Source organism: Gambusia affinis, linkage group LG09 (genome assembly GCF_019740435.1).
Source record: "Gambusia affinis linkage group LG09, SWU_Gaff_1.0, whole genome shotgun sequence".
Taxonomy (NCBI): domain Eukaryota; kingdom Metazoa; phylum Chordata; class Actinopteri; order Cyprinodontiformes; family Poeciliidae; genus Gambusia; species Gambusia affinis.
This window is the reverse complement of record NC_057876.1, coordinates 5,615,238-5,628,016: the sequence shown is the minus strand read 5'-3', so window position 1 is coordinate 5,628,016 and position 12,779 is coordinate 5,615,238. Positions and strand designations below refer to the sequence as shown.

Here is a 12,779-nt window from a genome sequence, read left to right as displayed (position 1 = left end):
TCTGTCTGCCTGAAATTGGAGAAGGAAAAACAGTGTTTCTCCAAAAGAAGACCAAACAATAAACTGAAAAACAATCACGTAATCACAGCTAAAAGTAACTACTGACATTACAATATATGGGCGTCACTCTAAAACTAGTAATACAAAACCTGAAATATATTAAAAATTTCAACATTTTCTTCTTTTTTACAAGTTTGCATTTCAACTAGACATTATAATTTATATTTTCTATATCAGCCTTAGATATCGTATGTTGCGCTCTGTACTGTCCAGGTTTTATTTTGATCCTGTTTGTGTTTTATTTGACATAAATTATTGGTGGAAAGAAAAAGAGAAAACATGAGGATAGGAAAAGGAACTGCTGTGTGAACAGTCTTCGCTCACTTCAAAATAAGAGCATGAACATAAACATCTAGCAAGTTGAAAAATTCTTAAAAGATTACAATCAAAACTGCAACACAAAATGTCAAACTTTAGTCAAGTGAAAGTGTATAAAACAGTAAAGTAAATTGGTGCTTTTTCATTTATCCGGAAAAGTTAATTCAGAGGATAAACGTTTTTAAATTTAGCAAACATGCTGAAGCACTAGATTAGCTCATTAGCGAAGATCTGCACATCTCTGCTAACAAGGAATCCCTCTTCAGTCTTTTTCTCATTGCACTGTCCTAAAGTTTAACATTCAACAATCTCGCTGAAGGGTCGTATATTGTGAAGTTTAGCACCATGCTAACTCCCACCATGCGTGCTATTGTGGCGCTGCCCACGCTTGCTAACGATGAGTTAACCACTGAATGTGTTTAGCAACACCTAGCTGCTACTCCCCTTCTTACTTCCTGCAGGAAGTAGGGGTGTATGGTGTTTTTCAATGACTGTTTCAACAATCATAGATAAAGTATTTCTTCCATGATCGTGTATTATGAGGCGTAAACAGGAAACGCGTGAGAAAATGCTTCAAAAATATCAAACCAGCAGATAGATAGATAGATAGATAGATAGATAGATAGATAGATAGATAGATAGATAGATAGATAGATAGATAGATAGATAGATAGATAGATAGATAGATAGATAGATAGATAGATAGATAGATAGATAGATAGATAGATAGATAGATAGATAGATAGATAGATAGATAGATAGATGCCTTTCTGCTTTTTAACTTCTTGGATAAGTCAGCAGAGTCGTAATCTTTAAATTCCAAGCTGGATTATTTGGAAGACGTGTAGCATTTCCTTCCCCTGACTGTGTGGAGAACAGATGGTATGTAAAGTACTGTGTGATCAAAAGCTTTATTATAATTCTCTCTGTACAACTGAACACATCTGAGAGAAACTCATCCTTACATCCACCGTAGATGCCTCGTACCTGCGCTCGTTGCGTTCTTTACCTCCGTTTTTCTCGCTCTCTCTCCGTTTCCGTCCCACGTTTCCCTCCTTCCCTCGCTGCCGTTCCCTCCACCTCCCATCTGATATACCTTGCGGACACTGCTGAAGGATAATTCAGGATTTATTCTCGAGGTGCTGACGAGCAGAAAACTTAGTTTGAAAGGGTTGACACCCAGACGTTAGGGGTGTGTGGGGTTTTGGGGGAAGACGTGCGCGATTGTGTGCGTACACGACTCCGCTCTGTGCTCAGCATGCTGCACGGCCAGGAACCTGCAGGGTTTGTGTTTTTTATGGGACCCGGCGTGGGTTTCTCGGCTCCGTCATCCTTTGCTGGCCCGTCTGCCGGGGTCGCTGGATAACAGGATGTAAATAAGACCGCTGTCTGTAGACTGTCAGTGCTGCTTGTTCACTTCAGAGATATGTAGACCCTAACTCTCCCTCTTGTTCTGTCTCTCATGAATCTGCACAACTGCTGCAAATCATTCCAGCGCATGGCACTGGCAGGCCGCCGAAATTTATGATGGCTCTGAAACTTGAGGGGGTATTTGGTAAGCTGTTTTATTCCCCCACCCTCCAACCTCCCCATCTGGGAAAACATCTAATATCCTCTTCCCTAAAGGGCAAATTATTGCTGTACAGCAAAATGCACTCTGTAGTTTAAATTGGAGGACAGGCGATGCAGAAAGACATTGTGTTTAAAACCCAGGTGAAAGTGGAGAAGAGCTCATTAATGGGTTCCACCGACTTAACCTCCCTTCGCAGTCATGCAGATGTGGAGTTTTATAGAAGCGTTACTCAGATTGGGAAGTCTTTTCCTGGTTCGGACTGACGTCACTGGGGTTAGCCCTGCTCTCTTCCTCTGGTGATTCCAGATTAGCTTTGAGTAGCTTTGTCCTAGCAGAGGGTTGACAAGCGATCCAGGCAGAGAGAGGAAGTGACGGCTAAAGCCACGTCAGCAGGACTCGTTGCCTTGCCAACATCTAGTAAAAAGTACGTAACGACCAGCAAACTGCTCCAGGAAACTCTCAATTAGTTGACGTTTGCTTCACCGCTAAATTCGATGCTAGCCCATTTCTGGATATCCTCTCAATCATTTCCACCACCTCACAGAGATGATTGAGGCCGAATAAAAATGACACACTCCCTACTAGACATAAGAGAGAAATGACGGTTCAAATGTACACAGTACTTATGCTAGCTTTTAGCATAACATTATTGCGAATGCAGGACACAAGGCCTTGTAAATGGATTAAAGCTGCGCTTTCATCACAAATGTGCGCAGTGCTTTGTCGATATTCCGCCAATGTTGATGAAACAAAATTTCACAGTTGTGGTGTTGTTTAATAGGAAACGCCATTAAGACACGGCGCTGGGGTTTGCCTTATAGCAGGGCGACCCCAGAGTCCGAAAAGTAGTGCGACGTAATCTGTACGTGACTAAAGTGTGTTGAACAGTATGTGGCTTTTTGTCTTACTTGGAAAAAGAAAATGGCAAGAAAGCGTGATGCAGTTTTGGTACGCAACCTCACCATCTAATCAGGGACCAACAGGTCCCGATGTTTCATTTTCAGCACGTTTGGAACCGCAGCAAAGTTGGTTCATAAGAAAGGTGCTGGTATCATGCAACTGTTACTAGTGGAAATCCCCTGCAGCAGAGATAAGTTGTGGTGCTAGTGGAAAAGAGCATTTAGTAATTTCTACTTAAATCTGGTGAGTTTTTGATTCTGAACTTAAATACGTGAGTTTGTGGAAGATAAACTTACAGTTGTAAGTTGTATTATAGTATTATTCAGTTTCTCATATCGCCAAGAGTTGAGTAGACGAGGGTTTTCTTTAAGGTAGCCCTGCAGTGGTAACTATTTCCCAGGGTGCTTAGCGGCAGGTTTTTGTATATTGTTTTGGCACCATGAACGAGATGGAAGTGTTTTACTTTGACCTGCCTCTTTGTGTGTTTTTACAGCAAATATTCATTGCAAAGCAGATGTCAGCTTGCAGTGACGGAGGACAATGTCTTCAAGACTACCCAAACTTTATTAATAAAACACACTATCAGATATCTGTTCATGCAGGTCAAATCCTAAAATAAGAAGCTGTTTTGACTCGATGACGTCAGTAATACATGGAATGGATTTCCAACTATCTAGTTAAAAATATCACATTTCCTCTCAAATGTCCCCGTGCGTCATTAAACTCCCTTTAATCCAATGTACGAGCGTTATTAGATCAAGCCAATATTGATGCCTCAATATCATGTTGGTGCGTGCATTTATGTTGAGATTAATGAGGCTTTAATCAGTTGACGGAAACCGAAGAGTTTGCCTTTGTGTCGTCCAACAAAAAAAAGTGCTTTACTTTGATGGGCTCTCTGCTCATTTTCACTCATAAACAGTTAGGAGGGAAACTAGGAAGAAGGTTTAGGCAGATAAAGAAAGACTAGAGAGAGAGAGAGAGAGAGAGCGAACAGGGCTGCTTCACCTCTTCCTCTCTGCTCTATTTATATCTCTCTGGGAAATTGCTGAGTGGGCTCTACTGAGGGTTTTTGCTGTAATTGATTCAAAATGCAAGTTCTCTCTTTATTGGTGAGAAAGAGGAGCGAAGGATACCCAGTCAGTTTATGCAAGAGGGCAAGAGGAAGGTCCTTGCATTTTAATCTGGATAAATGTGTTGACCAGGCACTACATCAGTGGAATAAATACGGCACGGGTTATTACTGCCGGGGGCCGGATGGAGTTGCCGAAGAGCCTCTGTCATCATCGCTGGAATAGTGCCACATCAACGGTATCAGAAGTACTCCGGTCAATTGTTGTGATCCATCCAGAGGATAATGTGCACTGCAGTCGGATCAGATTCTCTAAAGCGTTGCCCGTCTTTCGCTCGGCTGCGGTACAGAGACGACAAAAAGGCGCCTCAGTGTCAGTTGCAGCAGGAAAATTGATCAGACCAATTATGCAAAGCGGGCTAAGAGCTGTGACACGCGTTACAGCGCAACGTTCGTGATGATTTTTGAGTCAGATTCAGATCTATATCGATGTCCCGACAAAAACAACAACACACCAACAATTAGCATTTAGCTGGAGGACATGGCCCTAAATTCCCGCCCTGCTTCAACCAACGGAGGCTAAAGAACACATACCTTGTCGGTTACAGACATATGACTGCTGGTATGGCTAAAAAGGTGAACAATGTGTGTGTAATACACAAAGTCCAATTGTGAGGAGAAGTAAGTTAGCAAAAAAATGAATAAGTAAATAAATCCTGGGTGTTTCCCTGCATGTACTGGAATCAGTCTCCTGTTTCTTGTGATGCAGTGAGGAGCCCTGCTTGTTAGTTTTGGCACTGTGAGTTTGATAGCCGATGCCAGGGAGAGAATAGCCGACTCGCACCCCTCCCCCACTTGCACTATTGGCTGACAGCTCGCCAACCATCCAGAAACAGAACAGCACTTTCTGCAGCTGCATGTAAACTCCTGTTATTGTTCGTGGCCAAGAAATCCTAAAAAGAAAAAAAAACAAAAACTATTCCAACAATTTTTACGCTCACACTCTGTGGAGAGCTGTCTGTGTGTGCATTTTATTTTATGTGCGCTGTTTGGTTTTAACCCCATTTGAAACTCCTTAAAGGATTTTAACTCTTGCCGGTCTTAGCACAAACCTCGGTGAAGAGCGCGGCGGGTGTCACGGTCAGACATCGCTTCCTCCGTTTCTGAAAAACACTATTAGTACTTTAGTTACTGAAGCCACAAAAAAATAAAATAAAATAACGCACGTCGGGTCAGTGCAACCCATCCTGGTAAAAAGCTCACGCCATCACTTCTATGGACAGCGCGCCTGTACACCGAAGTTCTATCACTGAGTGAATTTATTACTTAAAGCACTAAACCTTCATAATACAGATCAGTTCTGCTCTTTTGAGTATTTTGTTTTTATAGTTTTCTTAAACTTTTCCCCTTTTGGCTTTCCAGCAGCAGAACCCCAGGGACACCATAGACGTAAATAGAAAAACAGCTGAAATTTATGCTAAGGGAGTATTTGTAGCTTGAGATAAACGCTGCGTGTGCCTTCCTGTGTTCTGTCCAGTGAAAACATTTTAATGTGGAGTTATGGGTTTCTTTGCGGTCAAATGCTCCATTTCCTGGTGGACAGCCTGATAACTCTAGGTTAAACTCTGAGTTTAACCTAGTGTCAAAGATCCAGTTACTGTAATGGCGTTTGAGTCAGATTGATTTGTTATACACTCAGTGGTTACTGTTTGCAGACGCAGCATTCAGTCTCTGCCCTCCCTCGTAGCTGGGAGTGTGTTCAGAAAAGACGAGGCTGTTCGAACGCACCGACCCGCTCTGGTTGCTAAATGAAAAGCATTTTCATTGCAAGGTGAGTGGATGTCATGGTCCAGGACATAAAGTTTATTTGAGGGCTTTTTTTGTTACCTTTAATCTCAGATGAGCCATGAAAAGAGAAGCAAAAATGTAATTGGTCACTTTTCAGTTCTCGTAATGTTTCTCTGGGTTTGAAAGAAATCACTATTGTAAGCACTATTGTTGTCCGAACAGTTTAACAAATTTCAGAAATCTTTTAGGTCAAAAGAAAAGAACTTGCATTGGACATTCGAGGGTTTCCCCCAGAAAACTTGCTAAGCCCAGTGGTTGGGCGCCGAGGCGGTCATTCATCCATCGTGTTTTTGAGTTAATAAATGTTTAAAGTTGACAGGAAATTTGAAAATACCATTTGATATTTATGTGTTATTGGAAGATTAACACCTAAACACCAACTATAAAGTCTTTAAAAATGCAAACATTAGAAAAAGACTAAAATAAATAAGCAATGCTAAGCTACAAGTGAAGCCTGGTGGCCCGCCAGGCTTATAGTACAGTGGGGGAAACCCAGCATTCCCTACGTTTGGGATCTCACATTTTTTTAACCGTCTCACCTGGGAGCAAAATGTTTGCATGATTTCTTTCTATAAATCACAATAATTTTTCAACCAGTTTTACCAACAGGAAAAGAAACAGCTTAAGTCACATATTTTATACTTAATGAGCGAACTGTGTTTTCTTGTGTTTTTATCTTGTCCAAAGTTGAGATCTGAAACGAAAAGAAAAAAAAGACACACAAAGCGAATCTCCTGGTCAATCAATCAATCAATCAAACTTTATTTGTATAGCACATTTCAGCAGCAAGGCATTTCAAAGTGCTTTACATCAAATCAAACACAAAAATACAATGCAACATAGAATCAACAATAAAAATACAACATCAAGTCGACCCCAGACTCTTAATTAACACATTAGTCAGTGGCCATCTAAGAAAAGACTGCTGGAGGATTTTCCAACTCCACACTGAGACCCATAAATCTCCTCAATTATGTTTCTAATGCTGTCTGAGGGCCAGTCGCTTGGAGACCTAACAATCAGGCACCATGCCTATGGTTTTAAGTCCGTTGTGCCTGGACTGATGGCTTGTCGCAAAAATTGTAAGTCAAAGTACTGAAACTCTGCCAACCTTCAGGTACAGAAATTATGCTTACTCCTTTTAAATCCTTTTGACTACAGAAACTACCCAAATGACTGGTGAAGAGTTTATATAGCCGCTGAAGTTTTGACTTAAAAACACAAAAGCTGACATAACTAAGTTTAAATGGCCACTTTAGGTAAACAGCCTCAATTGGGAGCCAATGTTTGCTTGTAATTTTTGTGTGTGCACAAAAGGTGGTTGAGTTACCGAGTTAAACGTTTCATACGGTGCTGCAGGGATGCTGCTGCATTCAGAGTCAAAGGACCTGGAGGAAAAGGCAGTTGAACCGTATAAAACAGGAAAAGGACATTAAAAATATCCAAGGAATTGAGAAAGCCAATGAGCAGTGATTAAACTCTAATTAAAAAGTAGAAAACGAGGGATTATGTTGAAGCCAAGCCACGGTCAAGGAGACCAACACAACATTTCGGCCACAGCTGCCAGGAAAAATTTGGAAGGCAGACAAAAAAAAAAAAAAAACCCACAAATATCTCCAGCCGACATAAAGGACTGTCCAAAATAAAATAAAAAAGTGCCGTGGCAGTTTTAAGATGCCCGATAAGGCCATTTTTTCTTTAGGCGTAAAGGGAAAAGATGGGCTGCATGGGGCGAGACGCCAGAAGGAAACCATTACTACATCGGGACCAAAACGCAGCCAGCTTTTCAATAAGCCAAAGGGAAAAAAAAAAAAAGTGTAAAGAGACGAGCCTGAGTGAAGGAAGTTCTAAAATACAGGAGGAAAAGTCTCTCGTTAACTCAGAATCAAACAAAAGCATGAGTGAAAGAAAAGTTTTAGTTTTTCTACATAAATGGTGTGGAGGTATGAAGTAACATACTGCATTTAAAACCAGCACTAAACTTCTGTTTGTGACACAAAAGGAAAGCTGTTATAGTTTTATGTGAAGTGAACGCTAGAGAACTTATCAATAACTCACTTATTCAAACTGACGTCTCGAAACTGTAAGGGATTTGGAAAAAAAAACAAAACGCTATTAGTCATGTTTAAAGCTGGAAAGACATTATTTCCAGTTAATTTTACAAAAGTTCCTTGTCTTTAGTTCAAGTGACAGAAATAACAGAAAGGAAGTGTGATTTAAAGAGTAAAACTGACTTTAAAACAGAGGAGCGTTTTGATGCATGGAGGGAAGCCGGAGCGATTTGGATAAAAATGCTCTGCTATGAATCGAGTCAAAACACTTGATGAGAACAAAGTCCTAAAAATTTGAGACCAGTCACAGCAGTGGGAAAATAAAACTGTAGCGTTGCAACAATAAAGTCAGAATATTACGAGAATAAACCCGTAATAATGTGAGAATTGGAGGAATAAAGTCCTAACATTCTGACTTTATTCTCGAAATAACACTAAAACTCTCTGGACCGACATAATTTCCCCCGTTCAGGTCACCTGTATGACCAGCAGACGTTGTTTTCTTCTTCTCCTGTTTTTACATAAACTCTTCTAAAATATGTTGCTGCTAGCGAATTAATCAAACCAGCCGCTTACCGAATGATTACTGCATCCCTGCTCCGTGCTACACTCTTAACTTGTGAGAGAGAGTGTGTGTGTGTGTGTTCATCTGTTTGTGTGTTTGAGAGGCCGTCGTGTGAGGCGCCGTGGTGACGTCAGAAACGCCGCGGTACGCTGCTCTTCTCTCTCGTTTCTCTGTAGTTGGTGGTTTGTGCTGTTTCTAATCCCTCATCTCTGCTCTCTTTTGTCTCCCTCTTTTTGCCCCCCCCCCCTTCTCTCCATGTCTCTAACCCCCCCCCATCCCGCTCTCCTCCCTCTGTGTCCTGTTTTCGCTCCATCAGGTGTCCCAATGACTATACGGGGGACCGCTGTCAAAACTCCGTCTTGACCAGTTTCTACAGTACGTCCATTTGCTCTTGTCTGTCTCCTTCTCACTGAGATGCTGCATGGCACATCGGAGGGGTTGGATAATGTGTGTGTGTGTGTGTGTGTGTTTACTAAACTGCTTCTCTGTTTCCTGTACGTGTGTGAGGGTGTGTTTGCATGAGGTTGCGTCCTCCTCCACCCTGTTTTCCTCCTCTTCCTCAGATGATCTGCAAAAACACAAAATCTTACCAAGTTCTTTTTGTTTTTTTTCGTCTAGTTTCTGGTGAAAATATCTCAGCACGCTGGAAATAAGACAGAACTACCTTACAAGTGACTTTTCAGCAAAATATGGGAGTTTTTTTTTTTTAAGTCTTTTTGTTTTTAAACTTATTTTTTGTTTTTTTATTAAAATCATTGAGATTAAAAACTTCAAGGGAAAAGAGGCGACAACAAAAATAAAAGTCTTTGTTCCATTAGCAGATCATTTCATTTTTAACAAGGCATTTGTCTCAGTGAAAGAATCTGCCAGTGTAACAAGGTGTTTTAATTTGTAATATTGTAATAAAAAAAAAAATTATTTTGGCAATAGAGAGTTTCTTTTCTTTTGTGGAGAAAATTACTTTTAAGACTTTGTGTCTTTGCAGTGAGTCTCAAAATGTCCTGATTTTAATATCGTTTCTGTTCATGTTCATGCTAGCTTGCATGCTTGACATCGCATCGATTAAATGTCGAAAACTTGGACTGAAAATGCTACAAAATGAGTTTGTTAAGCAACAGATTTAGTTTATGTCTGCTTTTGTAATTGAGACTTACATGAAACAGAGAGCTGAGTCTCTAAAGAAGCTCAAAGTTGCTTTTTTTCCTCTTTTTGCTCAAAATGTTTTATTGCTCGTTCATGTCGATGGTCCATTGGTGCCGGTCTCTTCCTGCGTGCGCAGCTATTGGGCAAGTCTTATTTTTCAGGATTGTTCTTTTGATTAATCACCGACTAGAGTGATCTGTGTTGATCCAAACTGGCAACCCAAACCTCAAACGTGAGTTTTCAAGAAAGCAAAAGTAAAGCTCTTGGCTTTTATTAGGAGAATGTCTGCACTATTACTGTGCAGAATAATTACACAACTAAAGGAAAAGCAGACGTCTTCCCCACTTACTTTTTGATTTGTGTCAGTTTAAGTGAGACTTTTAAAACAAACATCTCAAAACTTTACAATAAGCATTTCTGACATAAAAAAAAAAAAACAGTCAGTTTTCAAAAACATCCCACTGGAACCAGAACTATTTCATCAATATTAAGAACTTACTGATTTAAAGCAGGATTTTGCTTAAAAGTTACTTGTAAGTTAGTTTTGTCTTAATTCAAGAGTACAAAGATATTTGCACAAGACACTAGTATTTGGTAAGATTGTGTGTTTTTGCAGCGAACTTGACACTCATCACCTGCGAAGATTAAACAAACATTCCAGTTTATCCAGCTTGGAGTCAGAAAATGTGTTTAAAAACGATGATATGGTCATTCTTGCCCAATAGTTGTGCACACAGTGTAAAGCAAAACAAAAACAATCTGACTGGGGAAAAAACCACCTTTCTGTTCTTCCATCTGGCCTTTTAGGCATCAAAGTCAGTTTTTACCGCTTTGATGGGAGATTTAGTTGCAAAAAAAAAAAATAAAAAAAAAATGTTTTGTTTTTTTTCCCCAAGAGATTTGTCTGAATTTGATCCAGGCAAAACCAGAAATCCCCAAATTCAAGTCTTCTGAAGTGCAGCACGTTTCAGAGGAACCTCTGACGTGTTTAGATGAGCTCTAACTCTTCCCCTGACGTCCATGCAGGTTGAAAACCTCAAAATGATCAGAAAAGTGAAAGCGCCCTGACCTTTGGTTTCCGCCGCAGCGCCCATGGATCATCTGTCGGAACGGCTGCTTTTACAGCTTGTGCTCTGAATGCTGCTCGATCATTTCTTTAAACTTGTGACGTCTTCTGGAATTCTCATTTTGGGCTCATGACTACAGTGACGTTAATTTAAGAGAGTAGTTTCGCATTTTGGGAAATCCCTGAAAAAAGAAAGAAAAATGGTGAGCATTGTCTAATACCTCAGCCATTTTTTGAATTCCTGTTAGTAAAACTCTGCCTCACCTCCCTCTACATTTAAAGTCGCATGTAACTTTTATGAAGAATATGTATTTTTACATATTTGTTAAAACTGCCACTATGTCCTGACTGATAACGTGACTGAGCTCCTCTGCTTCCTCCTCGTAGTCCTGCAGCCACCTGCAGAAAAACACAGCTCGGTTATAAACAACCAATCAGAGCCAAGAGGAGGGTCTTAGCGCTGCCAATCGCCTTCAATGCTTCCTCTCTGCAAATCGGAGGTTGCCATGAATGCTAGGGCTAGTTAGCATAGCCACTGACAAACAGTTCTCCTGCAACGGTAAGTTGGCACGTTGAGCAGCGTGTACACAAGGTTGATCGACAGCGCTAAGGCCGCAGTGTGAACTGCACACTCCACATCCCAATATACTTCAAAATGAGCGACACTCGTACTTTGGAGACGGGACAGGAGCTGAGCGTGACACACAGTCATCGTTCAACCAACGAAAACTGAGTTGCAGAAACTCTCTGTTTCGGTTCCATTCAAACTCGTCGGGACTCTCGGCAAAGAACAAGACGACACGTGGATTCCCCCAAAATGTTGGACTACTCCTTTAAATAACATCGATGCAAATGGGGTGTGCTGTGTTGCTTTTCCTGCGATTGCAGGGACAGCTTCCAGTGAGACGCATTCAGAGCGGGCCAAACTCACACCAGGAGCTCACGCTCTAGCTTGATTCTGGGTTTCGTGTTGTCCTCACGCTGCCGTCCAAGCAATCCCAGGAATGAGACCTGGTGTTTCCAGAAGCTCCATGCTCCTGGTCTGCTGTTGTGAAAATCTCTCTAACACTCAGGAGAGTTCGATCCTGGCTTCACGTCAGAAGATGTCAGAATCAAGCGGACGTTTACCTCACGCCCAGTCAGCACGCCGTGTCTGCATCTTAAAACCTGTCTGTGTGACTCTTCTTTTCTTTTTTAAAATGTTTTTTAACTCTGTGTTGGAGAAGATTCACTCTCAGTTCAGGTCCAGCCGTTAGACCGGCTGAGCTCTTCCTCCCTCCCAGTAAAACAGGAAAATTGGGAACTCTGGGATGATTTTTCCCTGTAAATTATGCGCAGGGTTGTAAACAGCTGTAAGCAGCAGTAGCGGGACAAAGAGAGGTATGCTGCGGTCGATACGGAGGCACACGACTGCCATTAGTCAAACGAGTCGCAGCACTCACCCCCCATTTGCTGTGTCAGCCTCATCAACTGTAGCGTTTGTGTTTGTGTGTCTGTTTTTTGTTGGGGTTTTTTATGTTGGAGAATAACTCACTGCTTCTTTTATCTTTTGTTTTCTTGTTCTTCCTTTCCGTCTGTGTTTTCACGTTTGTTTTTGATTCTTCATTTGTTTTGTATTTCTGTCCGATGTCGTTCGCTCCAGAAATGAGGTCTATTAACTATAGCAGTAAGTGACGTGGCTTCTTGTCTCGTTGTGGTTTTTTTTTTGTTTGTTTGTTTTTATTTGATTTGATTTTTTTCCAGTCTTTCCGTGCGTCTGCATGCCCTCTCCCCGCCTGCTGCTGGTTTCTCTTTCCTTCAGCTTCTGGTTCATTTTCCTCCCTTTTGCTTCTCATTTTCTGTTTGCCTTTTTTCTTTCTTTCTTTCTTTCTTCTTCTTTTTTTCCCCCACTCCCCTGTCACTTCCCAGGGTCAACCAGCTGCTTTATCTGTCCGTTACTAATGCGGTACATACGTCGGTCCAAACGGCTGATGTGGAAATTATAATTTGTTTAATGTATCTGCCTCCAAAGTGGACTGCACAGCTGACCATGTGTCTCTTTCTTTTTTTTTGTTTTTCTTTTTTTTTTCTTTTACCGCAACAACTTTCTGTGCTGGCAGATCTTTTCAAAAATGGATTTATGGGTATGGAACATTATTCTTCATTTTATTGTGCTTTAAATGGCTTGCCGAGTTCCTCTCACA

General features: G+C 41.1%; 1 protein-coding gene across 3 annotated transcripts in view; it reads left to right on the top strand.

Annotated features, from left to right (window-relative positions):
* The window catches only part of nrg2b (neuregulin 2b), a 68,784-nt gene that overhangs the window by 35,783 nt on the left and 20,222 nt on the right, over positions 1 to 12,779 (top strand). The window contains exons 5-7 of one of the 3 annotated variants that reach the window (XM_044127427.1): positions 8,704 to 8,762; positions 12,239 to 12,262; positions 12,696 to 12,719. In XM_044127427.1, coding sequence (XP_043983362.1) covers positions 8,704 to 8,762; positions 12,239 to 12,262; positions 12,696 to 12,719 — 107 coding nt within the window. The remainder of the gene's footprint in view (positions 1 to 8,703; positions 8,763 to 12,238; positions 12,263 to 12,695; positions 12,720 to 12,779) is intronic. The other 2 variants (XM_044127428.1, XM_044127429.1) reach the window with 2 other exon arrangements.